The sequence below is a fragment of the Calliphora vicina genome, chromosome 4, assembly GCF_958450345.1.
Source record: "Calliphora vicina chromosome 4, idCalVici1.1, whole genome shotgun sequence".
In the NCBI taxonomy this organism is placed as follows: Eukaryota; Metazoa; Arthropoda; class Insecta; order Diptera; family Calliphoridae; genus Calliphora; species Calliphora vicina.
This window is the reverse complement of record NC_088783.1, coordinates 121,194,564-121,208,488: the sequence shown is the minus strand read 5'-3', so window position 1 is coordinate 121,208,488 and position 13,925 is coordinate 121,194,564. Positions and strand designations below refer to the sequence as shown.

At 32.8% G+C, this 13,925-nt stretch overlaps 1 protein-coding gene across 3 annotated transcripts in view; it reads right to left on the bottom strand.

Moving 5' to 3' along the window:
• bi (bifid) overlaps positions 1-13,594 on the bottom strand; it is a 103,187-nt gene extending 89,593 nt beyond the window's left edge. For all 3 annotated transcript variants that reach the window (XM_065507757.1, XM_065507758.1, XM_065507755.1), the window contains exon 1: positions 12,569-13,594. In XM_065507757.1, the coding sequence (XP_065363829.1) occupies positions 12,569-13,524 (956 nt within the window). In that variant the 5' untranslated portion in view covers positions 13,525-13,594. The remainder of the gene's footprint in view (positions 1-12,568) is intronic.
• Between the last annotated feature and the right edge of the window lie 331 nt (positions 13,595-13,925).

The window sequence follows — 13,925 nt, the reverse complement described above, 5'->3', positions numbered from 1 at the left end:
GTCAGCAACTGAACAACTTTTTCTATAGAAAAGTTGTCAGCAACTGAACAACTTTTTCTATAGAAAAGTTGTCAGCAACTGAACAACTTTTTCTATAGAAAAGTTGTCAGCAACTGAACAACTTTTTCTATAGAAAAGTTGTCAGCAACTGAACAACTTTTTCTATAGAAAAGTTGTCAGCAACTGAACAACTTTTTCTATAGAAAAGTTGTCAGCAACTGAACAACTTTTTCTATAGAAAAGTTGTCAGCAACTGAACAACTTTTTCTATAGAAAAGTTGTCAGCAACTGAACAACTTTTTCTATAGAAAAGTTGTCAGCAACTGAACAACTTTTTCTATAGAAAAGTTGTCAGCAACTGAACAACTTTTTCTATAGAAAAGTTGTCAGCAACTGAACAACTTTTTCTATAGAAAAGCTGTCAGCAACTGAACAACTTTTTCTATAGAAAAGCTGTCAGCAACTGAACAACTTTTTCTATAGAAAAGCTGTCAGCAACTGAACAACTTTTTCTATAGAAAAGCTGTCAGCAACTGAACAACTTTTTCTATAGAAAAGCTGTCAGCAACTGAACAACTTTTTCTATAGAAAAGCTGTCAGCAACTGAACAACTTTTTCTATAGAAAAGCTGTCAGCAACTGAACAACTTTTTCTATAGAAAAGCTGTCAGCAACTGAACAACTTTTTCTATAGAAAAGCTGTCAGCAACTGAACAACTTTTTCTATAGAAAAGTTGTCAGCAACTGAAAAACTTTTTCTATAGAAAAGTTGTCAGCAACTGAACAACATGTCCTATAGAAAAGTTGTCAGCAACTGAGCACAATTTTCTATATAAAAGTTGTCAGCAACTAAGCAACTTTTTTTAAAGAAAATTTTTTAAAATCTAATCCACTTTTTCTATAGAAAAATTGTCAGAAACTGAGCCACTTTTTCTATAAAAAAATTTATAGAATCTAAGCCACTTTTTCTATAGAAAACTTGTCACAATGTGAGCCACTTTTTCTATAGATGATTGACAGTGGACTGTTTTTTATTGCTGACATTTGAACAAATGTAACGCAAATCCAGTAGTGTCCATAAAATGACTTTTAACAGGAAAAGTCATAAGTTTGTCAGCTGCTTTTGTGGTGATGCATTGAAAAGCTCAAGTACAGGTCAGCAGCTAACCTCAATTGAATAATTGTTCACTATGAGTATTATTAAAAAACAAAGTGTAAATATGTATGTGTGTAAATACGTATATATGTGTGCGTGTGAGTGTGTTTAAGTGTTTGTGTTCATATGTGTACATCATTATGCAGTTTACACTCACAAAAGTGCCAAATGCGATGCAATTTTCAACACGCACACTTAATGCACATTTTCCTCTTTTTTTCTATACAATATTTTTTTTATTTATTTTTTTGCTTTTGTTCTTAGTTTTGTATGCGTGCAATAAAAAAGGTATTAAAGCTCATTTACTGCACAGAAAACTGAAAACAGACAATAATTTTTGTAGAGTGTAGTGTTGCACGTTTTGAAAAAATTTCATTTAATTTTCAAAATGCGATAATTTCAAAAATCATTGTACGTTATTTTTCTTTACAAAAAAAAAAAACAATATTAAACAATAAAGAACCACTCACAGTTTATACATATGGATGTGTGTAAATTATTATTAAAAGTTGCTGGTTGGTTTTATTGTTATGTTTAATAATGATAAGGAAAGTGTTAAATATTTGTTTTATTTTGGAATATTTTTTGTTGTTGTTGGAATAATACCAGGTTTATTTTTGTATTTTTTATTGTTTATATTACATTTGTTTTTTATTAATATTTAGTTTAATTTCCAACTAAAAACAAAAATGCATTTATTTCCAAGAAATTTCAATATCGAATGTTGAATACATAATTGAAGAACATAAATATAACACCAACACCTTCATTATTATTAACATGATGATCATGATGATGATCTTAAGAATATGAACCAACAACTTTGTGAATTATGCTCAGGTAAGTAAGTAACACTAACACACAAGTGAATACACTCATTCCATTCACTCATTCACTTATATATGTACTCGCCAAGTTACACTTGGAGCAACAATCCAACAGCCAGTCCAGTCCAGCCACAAATTCATCATAAAAACAAATCACGAACTCTACGACCATCGCCATAAAAACATGATTGTTTATGAAATGTACAGAAATTTTACTAAAAATTTACTCAGCCTGATAATAATGATGATGATGATGGTGGTGGTTGGTGTTGCTAGCAGTAGCTGTTGTTGCCTTTGTGTCCATTGGTATCAATAAATTTTGACTTAATTTTCAAAGTTTTATAGAATATTTATTTTTTTTTTTGGTTTTATAACGAAATTCTAATTTTTATTTACTTTTTTGGATTTTTTTTATTAAAGCAAAGCAGCATACAGAAATATTTTTCATAAATTTCATGGTTTTTTGGTAACAATTCATGTGTAGCTGAAGTTTCAGTTCTGACACACAGCACTTAATAATAAGTGTCATAAGCTGCTTACTACCTAGAAGACAGTAGTAACGCAACAACGCAACATTAATTTAAGTCTTGAGCACGTTTCACACACAATGTTTTATAGTTGTGGCGTTAAAAATAAACTGCTGCTTGCTGTTTATTCCTACTGAAAACCAAAGAAAATAAATTTAAACAAATACCTATACACACTCATCTATACATACATATTTACCTACAATTTAATAACTATTTATGTTAATCATTAACGCGTAATTGTTTTGACCATCAATAATAATAATAATACACACAATTGAAGATGCCATAAAAATGGCCACTTTTAGCAAATATAGCCAGCCATTCTCATTGTAAAATACTCATGCTATATACAACAATATGTATACGAAACCTGAAAATCAAAGTAAACACCCGCCGGCGCACCTAGTTGGTATGCGAAAATGCGCGCCACCAAGTCTCACAATGCTGAATTTTGACTCGCACCTCTTACGCTGACTCCACCCTCTCTGTTTAATGTTAAACAACAAATAATAATTTATGCCAACGTTATTAGTCTTACAACTAAATAATTTTTCCACTAATACTAGGAATTATTTATTATTAAATACTGATTATTGGTTTGACAACAAAGTGTTTTTACGCTTTAAAGATAAGTGACGGCTGCAAAAAAAATCAATTTAGTTCCGGGAGTAAAAATAATTTACTTTGCTCTATTAAAAGGCAAGATCTGAGGAACTTATCATTATTTTCTATAGAAAAGATGTCAGAAAATGAACAACCTTTTCTATAGAAAAGTTCTCAGCAACTGAGCAAATTTTTCTATAGAAAAGTTCTCAGCAACTGAGCAAATCTTTCTATAGAAAAGTTGTCAGCAACTGAACAACTTTTTCTATAGAAAAGTTGTCACAATGTCAGCTACTTTTTCTATAGAAAAGATGTCACAATGTCAGCTACTTTTTCTATAGAAAAGATGTCACAATGTCAGAAAAGTTGTCACAATGTGAGCAACTTTTTCTATAGAAAAGTTGTCACAATGTGAGCAACTTTTTCTATAGAAAAGTTGTCACAATGTGAGCAACTTTTTCTATAGAAAAGTTGTCACAATGTGAGCAACTTTTTCTATAGAAAAGTTGTCACAATGTGAGCAACTTTTTCTATAGAAAAGTTGTCACAATGTGAGCAACTTTTTCTATAGAAAAGTTGTCACAATGTGAGCAACTTTTTCTATAGAAAAGTTGTCACAATGTGAGCAACTTTTTCTATAGAAAAGTTGTCACAATGTGAGCAACTTTTTCTATAGAAAAGTTGTCACAATGTGAGCAACTTTTTCTATAGAAAAGTTGTCACAATGTGAGCAACTTTTTCTATAGAAATGTTGTCACAATGTGAGCAACTTTTTCTATAGAAATGTTGTCACAATGTGAGCAAATTTTTTCCATAGAAAAGTTGTCACAATGTGAGCAAATTTTTTCCATAGAAAAGTTGTCACAATGTGAGCAAATTTTTTCCATAGAAAAGTTGTCACAATGTGAGCAAATTTTTTCCATAGAAAAGTTGTCACAATGTTAGCAAATTTTTTCCATAGAAAAGTTGTCACAATGTGAGCAAATTTTTTCCATAGAAAAGTTGTCACAATGTGAGCAAATTTTTTCCATAGAAAAGTTGTCACAATGTGAGCAAATTTTTTCCATAGAAAAGTTGTCACAATGTGAGCAAATTTTTTCCATAGAAAAGTTGTCACAATGTGAGCAAATTTTTTCCATAGAAAAGTTGTCACAATGTGAGCAAATTTTTTCCATAGAAAAGTTGTCACAATGTGAGCAAATTTTTTCCATAGAAAAGTTGTCACAATGTGAGCAAATTTTTTCCATAGAAAAGTTGTCACAATGTGAGCAAATTTTTTCCATAGAAAAGTTGTCACAATGTGAGCAAATTTTTTCCATAGAAAAGTTGATCACAATATGAGCAACATTTTCTACAGATTAAAGTTACGAAATTACTACCATTCCCAGCCAATACATGGAAAGCATTAGATAAATTGCGTTTTTTTCAATTAAAATTTAACTGTGCGCAAGTGCAGGGCGCTGGCGGTAAACTTCTTCATAATTGTTTATGTATTTTATTTTTAATTTTGTCGCCATTTCTAATGAAAGAAGCCGACGCTTGAGCAAGGGTCATTTAAATGTGAGCGCTTAAACCGTACTTAGTTGGTAACTTTACTAAGCGGAAGTTTAACTTTAAAACACTTCTAATTAGCAACGAAAAAGGTAGTAAAGGTTGGCCAAGAGGAAATTGAGTGGGAATTTAGGGTAAAACAATATTTTTTTTGTCAACATTATAGGATGGTTAAGTGACAATTGCTTCACTTTTATTAATTTATTTAGGTATTGTTGTCTTTAGCTAATTAGGCCGTCATTGGCAACTGGGGTCAGTGTTTCTCAGAACTTAAGCGACACGTAAAATTGTGGCGCTTTGAATACGTTAATAAAAACCTTTTTTTGTTGTGTAAAAGGTTTATTTCACTTTAAAACGGAGCGCACTTCAGCTGCGCGTGAATTTGCCACGAGACAAAAATCACCATAAAAAATAAATGACAGATAATCTAACAGATTTAAGCTAAAAGAAGCAAACTTTCAAAGAAATAAACAAATTTTCCAGAACTCTAGGTAAAACTATGTATGAGCAAAAAAATTTGAAACAAATTTGTAAAGTTGGCCCAGCCAAAATCAAACATTTGATTTGATTTTTTTTTTATTAGAATCTTTAAAGATAACATGGAGGGGTGCTAGTTAGAGGAACTCAAGCAATACACTCTTGGTATGATTTTTAGTTTGCTTTATAGTTGTGGCAAATAATAATGTCTGGCGCAGAGGCAGTCGCTAACTTTGATGTGTCATCGAGCATCTAGGAAATGTTTATCAAATTCATTGAACCACTTTCATTCGTTTTGACATCTTTTGCTTTCTTACTTCTACATTTAGTCCCTTTTTTGTGCAGCTTCTCCATGATAATGTGGCTGTTGTGTCGGGGTGCTGATGTTGTTGCTGCTTTTTGGCTTGCAATTCTTTGCATGTTCTCATATTGACTGGGTTTCAATTTTTATTTAGGATTCGTTTCTTTTTTGTTTGTTTTTTTGTTTCGTTAACTTTATGACAACTCTTGTCGAATGCGCTGAAAAATCAAAAGCAATAACAGCAACAACAACAACAACAACAGCAACAAATTATGAAATGAAGAAAGGAAAACACAATGTTCTTACATGTTGTTATCTCATAAATGCATCATAAACGCGCATCAGAAGGCAAACAGTTTTGTAGAGGCGACACTTTAAAAGTGGGATTGGATGGTTGGGGATTTTTTCGTATTTAGTTTTTTTTGCTTGATGTGATACCTTATTTTGTGCTCTTTCTCTGTTGCTCGTGATGATGAGTAGTTATTAAAACGCCAGCACACGTATTGGACGTATTGAGTACAACACACCAGCCAGTTAAGAAAAGTTGACTACAACAAAGTTCACTTTATTGCCAAATCGTTTCATTTTTTTTTTTGCTTTTAATTTTTTTTCGGTTTTTTTTTTTTTTTTTTTTTTTGCTGTGTGTTGACGATGATGATAATATGATGAAGAAGATGATGATGGTATGTTTGGTAGTTGTTTTGTCTCGAAGAACTGGACAATCAAAAAAATCTTTGATATTTCACTGGCGCCATGAAGACGGTTGGCTGTTTTTATACCACTGGCTTCATGGGTTCATATATTTATTTATTATGTATTTTATATAGAAGTATAATATGATTTCTTTCTTTTTTTATTTTGGCTTGTTTTTATTTTAGCAAAAATATGGTTTGTTATATAATGCAGAGAGAACAAAAAAGACGATAAAAGATCTACTTTAGTTTAACTAATAAGACTTTTCAAAAGTAAAACAACATATATCAACTAAATACTTTTTCCTACCTCTAAAATCATATTTTTTTTGGGGACAAAAACTGTACCAAGATAAGCATCAATATAAATTAGGCAAATTAAAGTTATTTTAATAAGTAAAACACTAGTGGAGTTCTAAATTAAGTGTAAATAACAAATGCAAAATTTCACAGCAATCCTATAACAAAATTAATACAAAATGCTTTAAACTTGAAGTAGCACACCCGATTTTTTCATTGAATCTTTAATTTTCAGGCAATTTTCGGACTTCAAATAGAGATATGATTCCCATAGCATAGTTTCCGCGATAAAACCCCTTAAAATCTACTAAAAAAATAGTTTAATTCACATAATCTTTGTACAGAATACACTATAAACCCATATAATGAAGTAGCACACCCTATTATTTCATTAAATCTAAAATTTTTAGGCAATTTTCAGCCTTCAAATAGCGATTAGGTTCCCAGACATCTAGCTTTGCATATTTTCCGTTCAAATCCCTCTTAAAATCTATCGAAAATAGTTTAATTCTCATTATTTTTGTACAGAATACAGTATAAAACAAATAATTAAGTAGCATACCCTATTTTTTAATTGAATTTTAAATTTTTAGTTCATATTAGGCGTTCACATAGCAATTTGGTCAGACAATCATATAATCAAGTAGCACACCCGATTTTTTTTATTAAATCCTACATTTTTAGGCAATTTTCAGCCTTGAAATAACGATTTGGTTTCCAGACAACTATTTTTAAATAGTTTCCGCTCGAAATCTTCTTAAAATCTAGTGAAAATATTCTAATTCCCATTATTTTTGTATAAAATACAGTAAAATACCATATAATCAAGTAGCACACCCGATTTTTTCATTTTCAGAAAATTTTCAGCCTTCAAATAGTTTAATCCCCATTATTTTTGTATAGACAGCAGTATAACATCATATAACCAAGTAGCACACCCAATTTTTTCATTGAATTTAAAATTTTCAAAGCTATTTTCAGCCCTAAAATAGCAATTTGATTCCCATAGCATAGTTTTGGCTAAAAACCCCCTTAAAATTTTGGGAAAATAGTTTAATTCCTTTTATTTTGTACAAAATACAGTATAAACCCATAACATCAAGTAGCACACCCGATTTTTTCATTGAATTTTAAATTTGCAGGCCATGTTAAGCTTTCGAATGTCAATTTGGTTCCCAGACAACCATATAATCAAGTAGCACACCAGATTTTTTCATTAAATCTTACATTTTCAGACAATTTTCAGCCTTCAAATAGAGATTTAATTCCCATAGCATTAGTTTCCGCTCTAAACCTCTTTAAAACCTACTGAAAATAGTTGAATTTCCATTATTGTTGTACAGAATACAGCATAAAGCCATATAATTAAGTAGCACCCCCGATTTTTTCATTAAATCTTACATTTTCGGGTAATTTTCAGCCATCAAATAGAGATTTGATTCCCATAGCATTAGTTTCCGCTCAAAACATTCTTGAAATCTACTGAAAATAATTTAATATTCATTATTTTTGTACAGAATACAGCAAAAATTCATATAATCAAGTAGCTACCCGATTTTTTCATTGAATTTTAAATTTTCAGTGAGAAACCTCTTTAAAATATATTGAAATAAGTTTAATTTTCATTATTTTTGCCCACAATACAGTATAAAACTGTATAATCAAGTAGCACACCCTATTTTTCAAAAACTTTTTAGTTTCTACTTATTTCAAGAGTTTGAAGAACAAAACAAATCTATTTTCGAACCGACAGCTCGGTTTGAACAATTATCTCACCCTGTTACAGCCTCCAAGTGTTGCAAGTGTCTAAACATCGAAGCAAAAGCTTTAGATCCCGAACAGCTCTGTAAACATAAATAGCACACCTTAGATTTCTTTCAAAAATACTATAAAACTGTTTAATTTGTATTGTTTTTAAAAGTACTAAAGTTTAAGGCAATCCATCCCGATTTTTTTAAGAAATAAAAATAACTTCGAATTTGTAAACACCAAGAGAAGATTAAGGAACAAAACAAATGTGTTTTTTATACCAACAGCTCAGTTTAAACAAATAGCACCTCCAGGTTTTGAAAACCCAATCCAGTATAATACATAACACTTTTTTTCATCAACATCAAGTAAAACATCAATATTTTCCATTAAACTTTTAAACTTCAGTTAACCGTTCAAAACCGTTCTAGTTAACATTCTAGAACTGTTTAGTTTCTGATTTCTTTTGTTTAAAACATTTTAGTCTTTTTCAAACAAGTAGCACACCCGAATTTTTTTAACAAAAAACTCACTTTTACTGCCTTTTAAGATTTTAAAGAAGCAAATCCTGGTGTTTTGCATTAAACTTTTGGTTTTTACAAAATTTTGGAATTTAACCATCCAATAAAATTTATGGATCACGAACAGCTACGTTAGCATTAGTAGCACACCCTGGTTACCACTCCAAAAGCCATTTTAACTTTGGAAGAACTGTTTAGTTTTCTATAACTTTCTATTAAAAGACATTCGATTTTTAACAATTACTCTATTTCAAGGCGTTGAAAGATAAATATATGTTTGTCCATCAAGAGCAATGCTCTCGAACGTGTACAGAACGGGAACATACTGAACAACGGAAACATTGTTTCCATATTGGTTATGTTTCATTTCGATACCACAAGGGAATATGTTCCACTTAAATACGACAATTAGCACCCGTTAATCGTTCTTCAAAAAGAACTCATTCGTTAACCTTTGGATCACACAACACATTACAGCTCAATCCCGTTCTTTAGCCGTAGTATCCAAATGTCCTGTCACTTTCAATGTGAGAAATTCAGATATCCACAAACACTACTACTTCTATATATCTACCATAATGGATTTCTCTAGTACCGCACGATGCATTACTTGTCTTTATTAATCCAATAGCCTGTCTTTATTAATCCATAAGTAAATCTTTTTTTAGAAACCTATTTTAAGAATTATTGAGTCGGTTATCAGTTCACAAACGCTTCAAATTGAACTGATTAAATATCACTGACTTAAAGCGATTTTAAATGTTTGTAGAATGTTATACTTCAAAGAAAGGTCAAATATAGAACAAACTGCTAGTTAAATTCAATTAAATAACGCAACTTAATGTCCGTCCAAATTAAACAAAAAACTTGTTTGAAGATGTTTTCGAATTGCGCAATAGGTTTTCTGAACGTTTAACTTAATAAATTTAAAGGTTTTGTATAAAAACTACCGATGCGAATGTATTTTAAGACATAAGCGCTTTAAGTCTCCTCAATATCTTGTCCCTTGACCACGCCTATCTATTGTGAACAGGAACTACTGAAGAAAATGTAGTTAAAGTCATAAATGATTGGAGTCTCCTCAAACTCCTGTTTCTTAACCATGCAGATCTATTGTGCTCTCATATGTCATGAGTCGCTATAGTCATTTATCAGGATTGAGGCATTTTAATTTTAGCTGTCCTCTTTATATTCCCATACTAGGAAGGACAGTGGATTTGTCAAGTTACTGTAACAAAGTCTACATCAAGTAAATAATATGAACTTATATTTGAATTATCTATCTAATTTGAGCGCATCTTTACTTCTATACCCTATGAAATTAATTCGTTTGGGTTTCTAGTCAGAGACTTTCCTGGATATTCCACCATTTTTCGATTCCTTCTTCAGTATTTTATTTGTGAATCCATATTGTGATTTAGCTCCATTGCTCTCAGACTTTGTAATTCAAATTTTTAGTTCGTCAGGCGTTTAATTTGCTTCATATCATCACACACCCTTGAACAGCTCATCTGTACCAAGTCTTTCTAATTCTGGCTGGACTTTAGCAATGCTTTCATGTCCTTAGTCCATTTTCATTTCAGTACTGATAAACGATTCGTTTGTCCTAAGCTTTATGTACAGCTAGAAACTCTAATATCATCTTTATATTTGTTCTGCGGAGATTTATTTCCAGCAGTCTATGTATTAGAATGGCTATAGCCTGAAGTTCTGGAGTTACAGAGGATTCACTACAGTAGATGTTTCCAACAGATCATTTAACCCTTTCTGGGACTGTTCATTTAATCTTGTAGGGTTTCATTCGGATAATAATGTCCCATATAGTGGAATTCGAAAAAAAAATCAATTTGAGTAGATTGCAATGACCTCCCCAAGCATCAGTTAAATTTGTAACACTCCAAATTTCTCAAAATAAAGATCATTAGAGAAAATTACCTATTCCTCCATCTCAAATGCAAATTGTACACTCGAGGTCGATTGAAATTGAATTGTTCTATATCGAAAGTTGTTGTTTGGGCCTTCGTGCTCCTAGAATTGGAGTTAATGAAACCCAAATTAGATTTCTTTTCAAAGAATTCGATCGATATCGATGACATTTGTTCTTTGTTCCATTGTTTTGTCTAGAGTTCTTTCTCTCTCAATTCGATTGATTTCGAGGAAACTGAAGTTTGTCCTCTTGCTCTATCAAGCGACTTAGGAATTAAGGAGCATCCCATTTGTTATTTGCTCCGTTGTTTTGTATAGAGTTCCTCCTCCCAAATTAGAATAGGTCATTTGTTCTTTGTTCCGTTGTTTTGTCTAGAGTTCTTCCTCCCAAATTAGATCTATTTCCAAAGAATTTGATCGATGTCGAGGAACAGGCCATTTGTTCGGTTGTTATATCTAGAACTCTTCCTCTCTCAATTCGAACGAATTCGAGGAATCTGAAGTTTGTTACCTTGCTCTATCAAGCGACTTAGGAATTAAGGAACAGGCCATTTGTTCTTTGTTCCGTTGTTTTGTCTAGAGTTCTTGCTCCCAAATTAGATTTATTTCCAAAGAATTTGATCGATGTCGAGGAACAAGCCATTTGTTCCGTTGTTTTGTCTAGAGTTTTTCCTCTCTCAATTCGATCGAATTCGAGGAAACTGAAGTTTGTTATCTTGTTCTATCAAGTGACTAAGGAATTTGTTCCGTTGTTTTGTCTAGAGTTCTTGCTACCAAATTAGATTTATTTCCAAAGAATTTGATCGATAACGAGGAACAGGCCATTTGTTCTTTGTTCGGTTGTTTTATCTAGAACTCTACCTCTCTGAATTCGATCGTTTCGATTCGAAAATCAAGCGACTTTGGAATTAGGCATTAAGAATATATTAACTGATAAATTTTTCTAAACGTGAGATTAAGACAAAGATTTTTTTTAGTCCAAACACTTTAGCCATCTGATGTTCATACAATAGTAGCTTCCAATGACGATGAACGGAATACTGCAGACTTCATCTAAACTCTGCAATGGATGCCCTTAATCAAGATCCCAAAAATAGAACTAAAATAACTTTTCGAAACCTAATAACTTCATAGCAAAACATATCCATCAGTTGTTCCATCATTACTGATCATACCAACTCTGAATGGTCCCATATATACAGTGCATTTTGTTGCTATTAGGATACAAATATTAAAAAAAGGAAAAGGAGACTAGGTTTGCGGACGATTAGCTTGGCTTAACAGTTATCATTATTATGGAACGCAACCCACAGATTACAATGTCTTTCCAAAGAATCCATGGAAATCCACGGATATTTCTGAGTTCTTTAGAAGATTCTGTACCCTCCTTTGTTAAACGTTTAGCACATCCTAACATGATCTTGTAGACTGGGTTTCACATTGAAGGGTTTTTCTCAATATCGAAAATATTGCAATTTATAACATTAGCAGAAAAAGGATTACGACTTTCAGGAAGCTCTATTTATTAAACACTGTCACTGTCACACATTACTCAGCTTTGGTGCAGACATTTGTTTCTTCATATAAAGTTTTACCTTGAACTCTTTTCAATAAGTACAAATAATTTGTTTATTTAAAACACCTCGAAACAAAAACTTTGATTAATTCCTGGTAAAATTGTTTATTGGTGGCGCACCATTTAAACCAAAAATGTAGTAAACATATCAACACTTCTCTATAACAATTAAAGACGCACCAATTATTCTCAAAACTAATAAAACACTGCAGTGAATTTATCAAAATGTAACACACCTTGGACGTGCCCTAACAACAATTTCGTTTTCTTTTTTTTTAGATAAAGTAGCAACGTAAAACTGTACACCGTCGGTTAATAATCACACTTAACTTAGCATAGAATTTGTATTTGAAAACTTACCTTCCACTTTTCGTGATGACCATTTCGGTGCCAAGTTTATGAAATTTTTCCCACAGCTCTTTACCCTCCAGCGTTACCTTGGGATCGTCCACTACACCATCATCTTCCGGCTGTAGGGCACGTAGGGGACGCATGGCAGGATGTAGTTGGTGGGCGACCGCTGAGGCTAGAACAACGTCTTCGGCGGTGGTGTAGGGATTACCCAACGGATGATGAGGATGCGGATGATGCGGTGGAAAACGTAAATGACCTGGATACAAACCCGGATGGGGACCAGCTGGATTGCCGGCTAAAGCAGCCAAGGCAGCGGCCGGGAAATAGGATGGCTGTTGAGGCAAGTGGGCGCCCAACGCCGGGTGACCAGGTACTGGAGAATGATGTGGATGCGATGGAGGTGGTTGAGCTGGAGGTAAAGCGTGTACGGCCGCTGAATGCGCTGCACTTAGAAGAGCCGACGGCAAATTGTTATTGTTGTTATTACTATTACTTAGAGGCCTATTGGATTCGTTACTGCTGTTTGTGCTGTTGTCGTTGGAGTTTAAGGCTTTCACACCACTGGGACAACGGGATTCGTTGTTGTTGTTATTATTGCTAGCCTCTCCAGGCGACAGCTGGGGCGTTTGTTGACTGCCCAACGGCGAAGATTGACCGCCAAGACAGCGCAATTGTTCACTTGAAAGGGGATTCAGTTGCTGAAGATGCTGCTGGTGTTGCTGTTGTTGCTGGTGATGTTGATGTTGTGGATGTTGTTGTGGGGGCGAAGAAGCTGCTGGTAGCGTGGTACCACTGGGATCAGCTGCTGTTGTCGTTTGGTTTCCCGCCGTCAACAGCGAGGAAACGCTGAAGTCAGTGGGTCGTGACAAATGCAGAAATGGATGATATGCCATCCCATTTGCGAACCTTGCGAATGGATCTTCAGCAGACTGATGAAGTAACTCCTGGACGTCGTATCTCATTACATTACATTCAACGCTTAACGCAAGAATTTACACAAAAATTTAAAACACACACTCACACTCAACACTGTTATTTTTTCAAGCACTTTTGCACGAGTACCGTCGTACAAATTTTTAGCTTTTAACGGTAAAAAATTTTATTTCTTTCCTTTATTCTATTTTTTTGTTTTAATCAAGTTGATTTTGTGTGTTGCTGTTGGGTTTTGTTAGATCTTGTTTGATTTTGTTTTGTTTTAATTTAATTAATTGCACATTTATTTCTGTTATAATTTTTAAGCTTTTTTCTAGCTTTTTTGTGGTATTTACTTTTTTGTTGCTTTTATTTTTTAAACTTTTTTGTTTGCTTGGGAGCTAAAATTTTGTTTTAATTTAAATTGGTTATTAGTCAAATTAGATTGCAG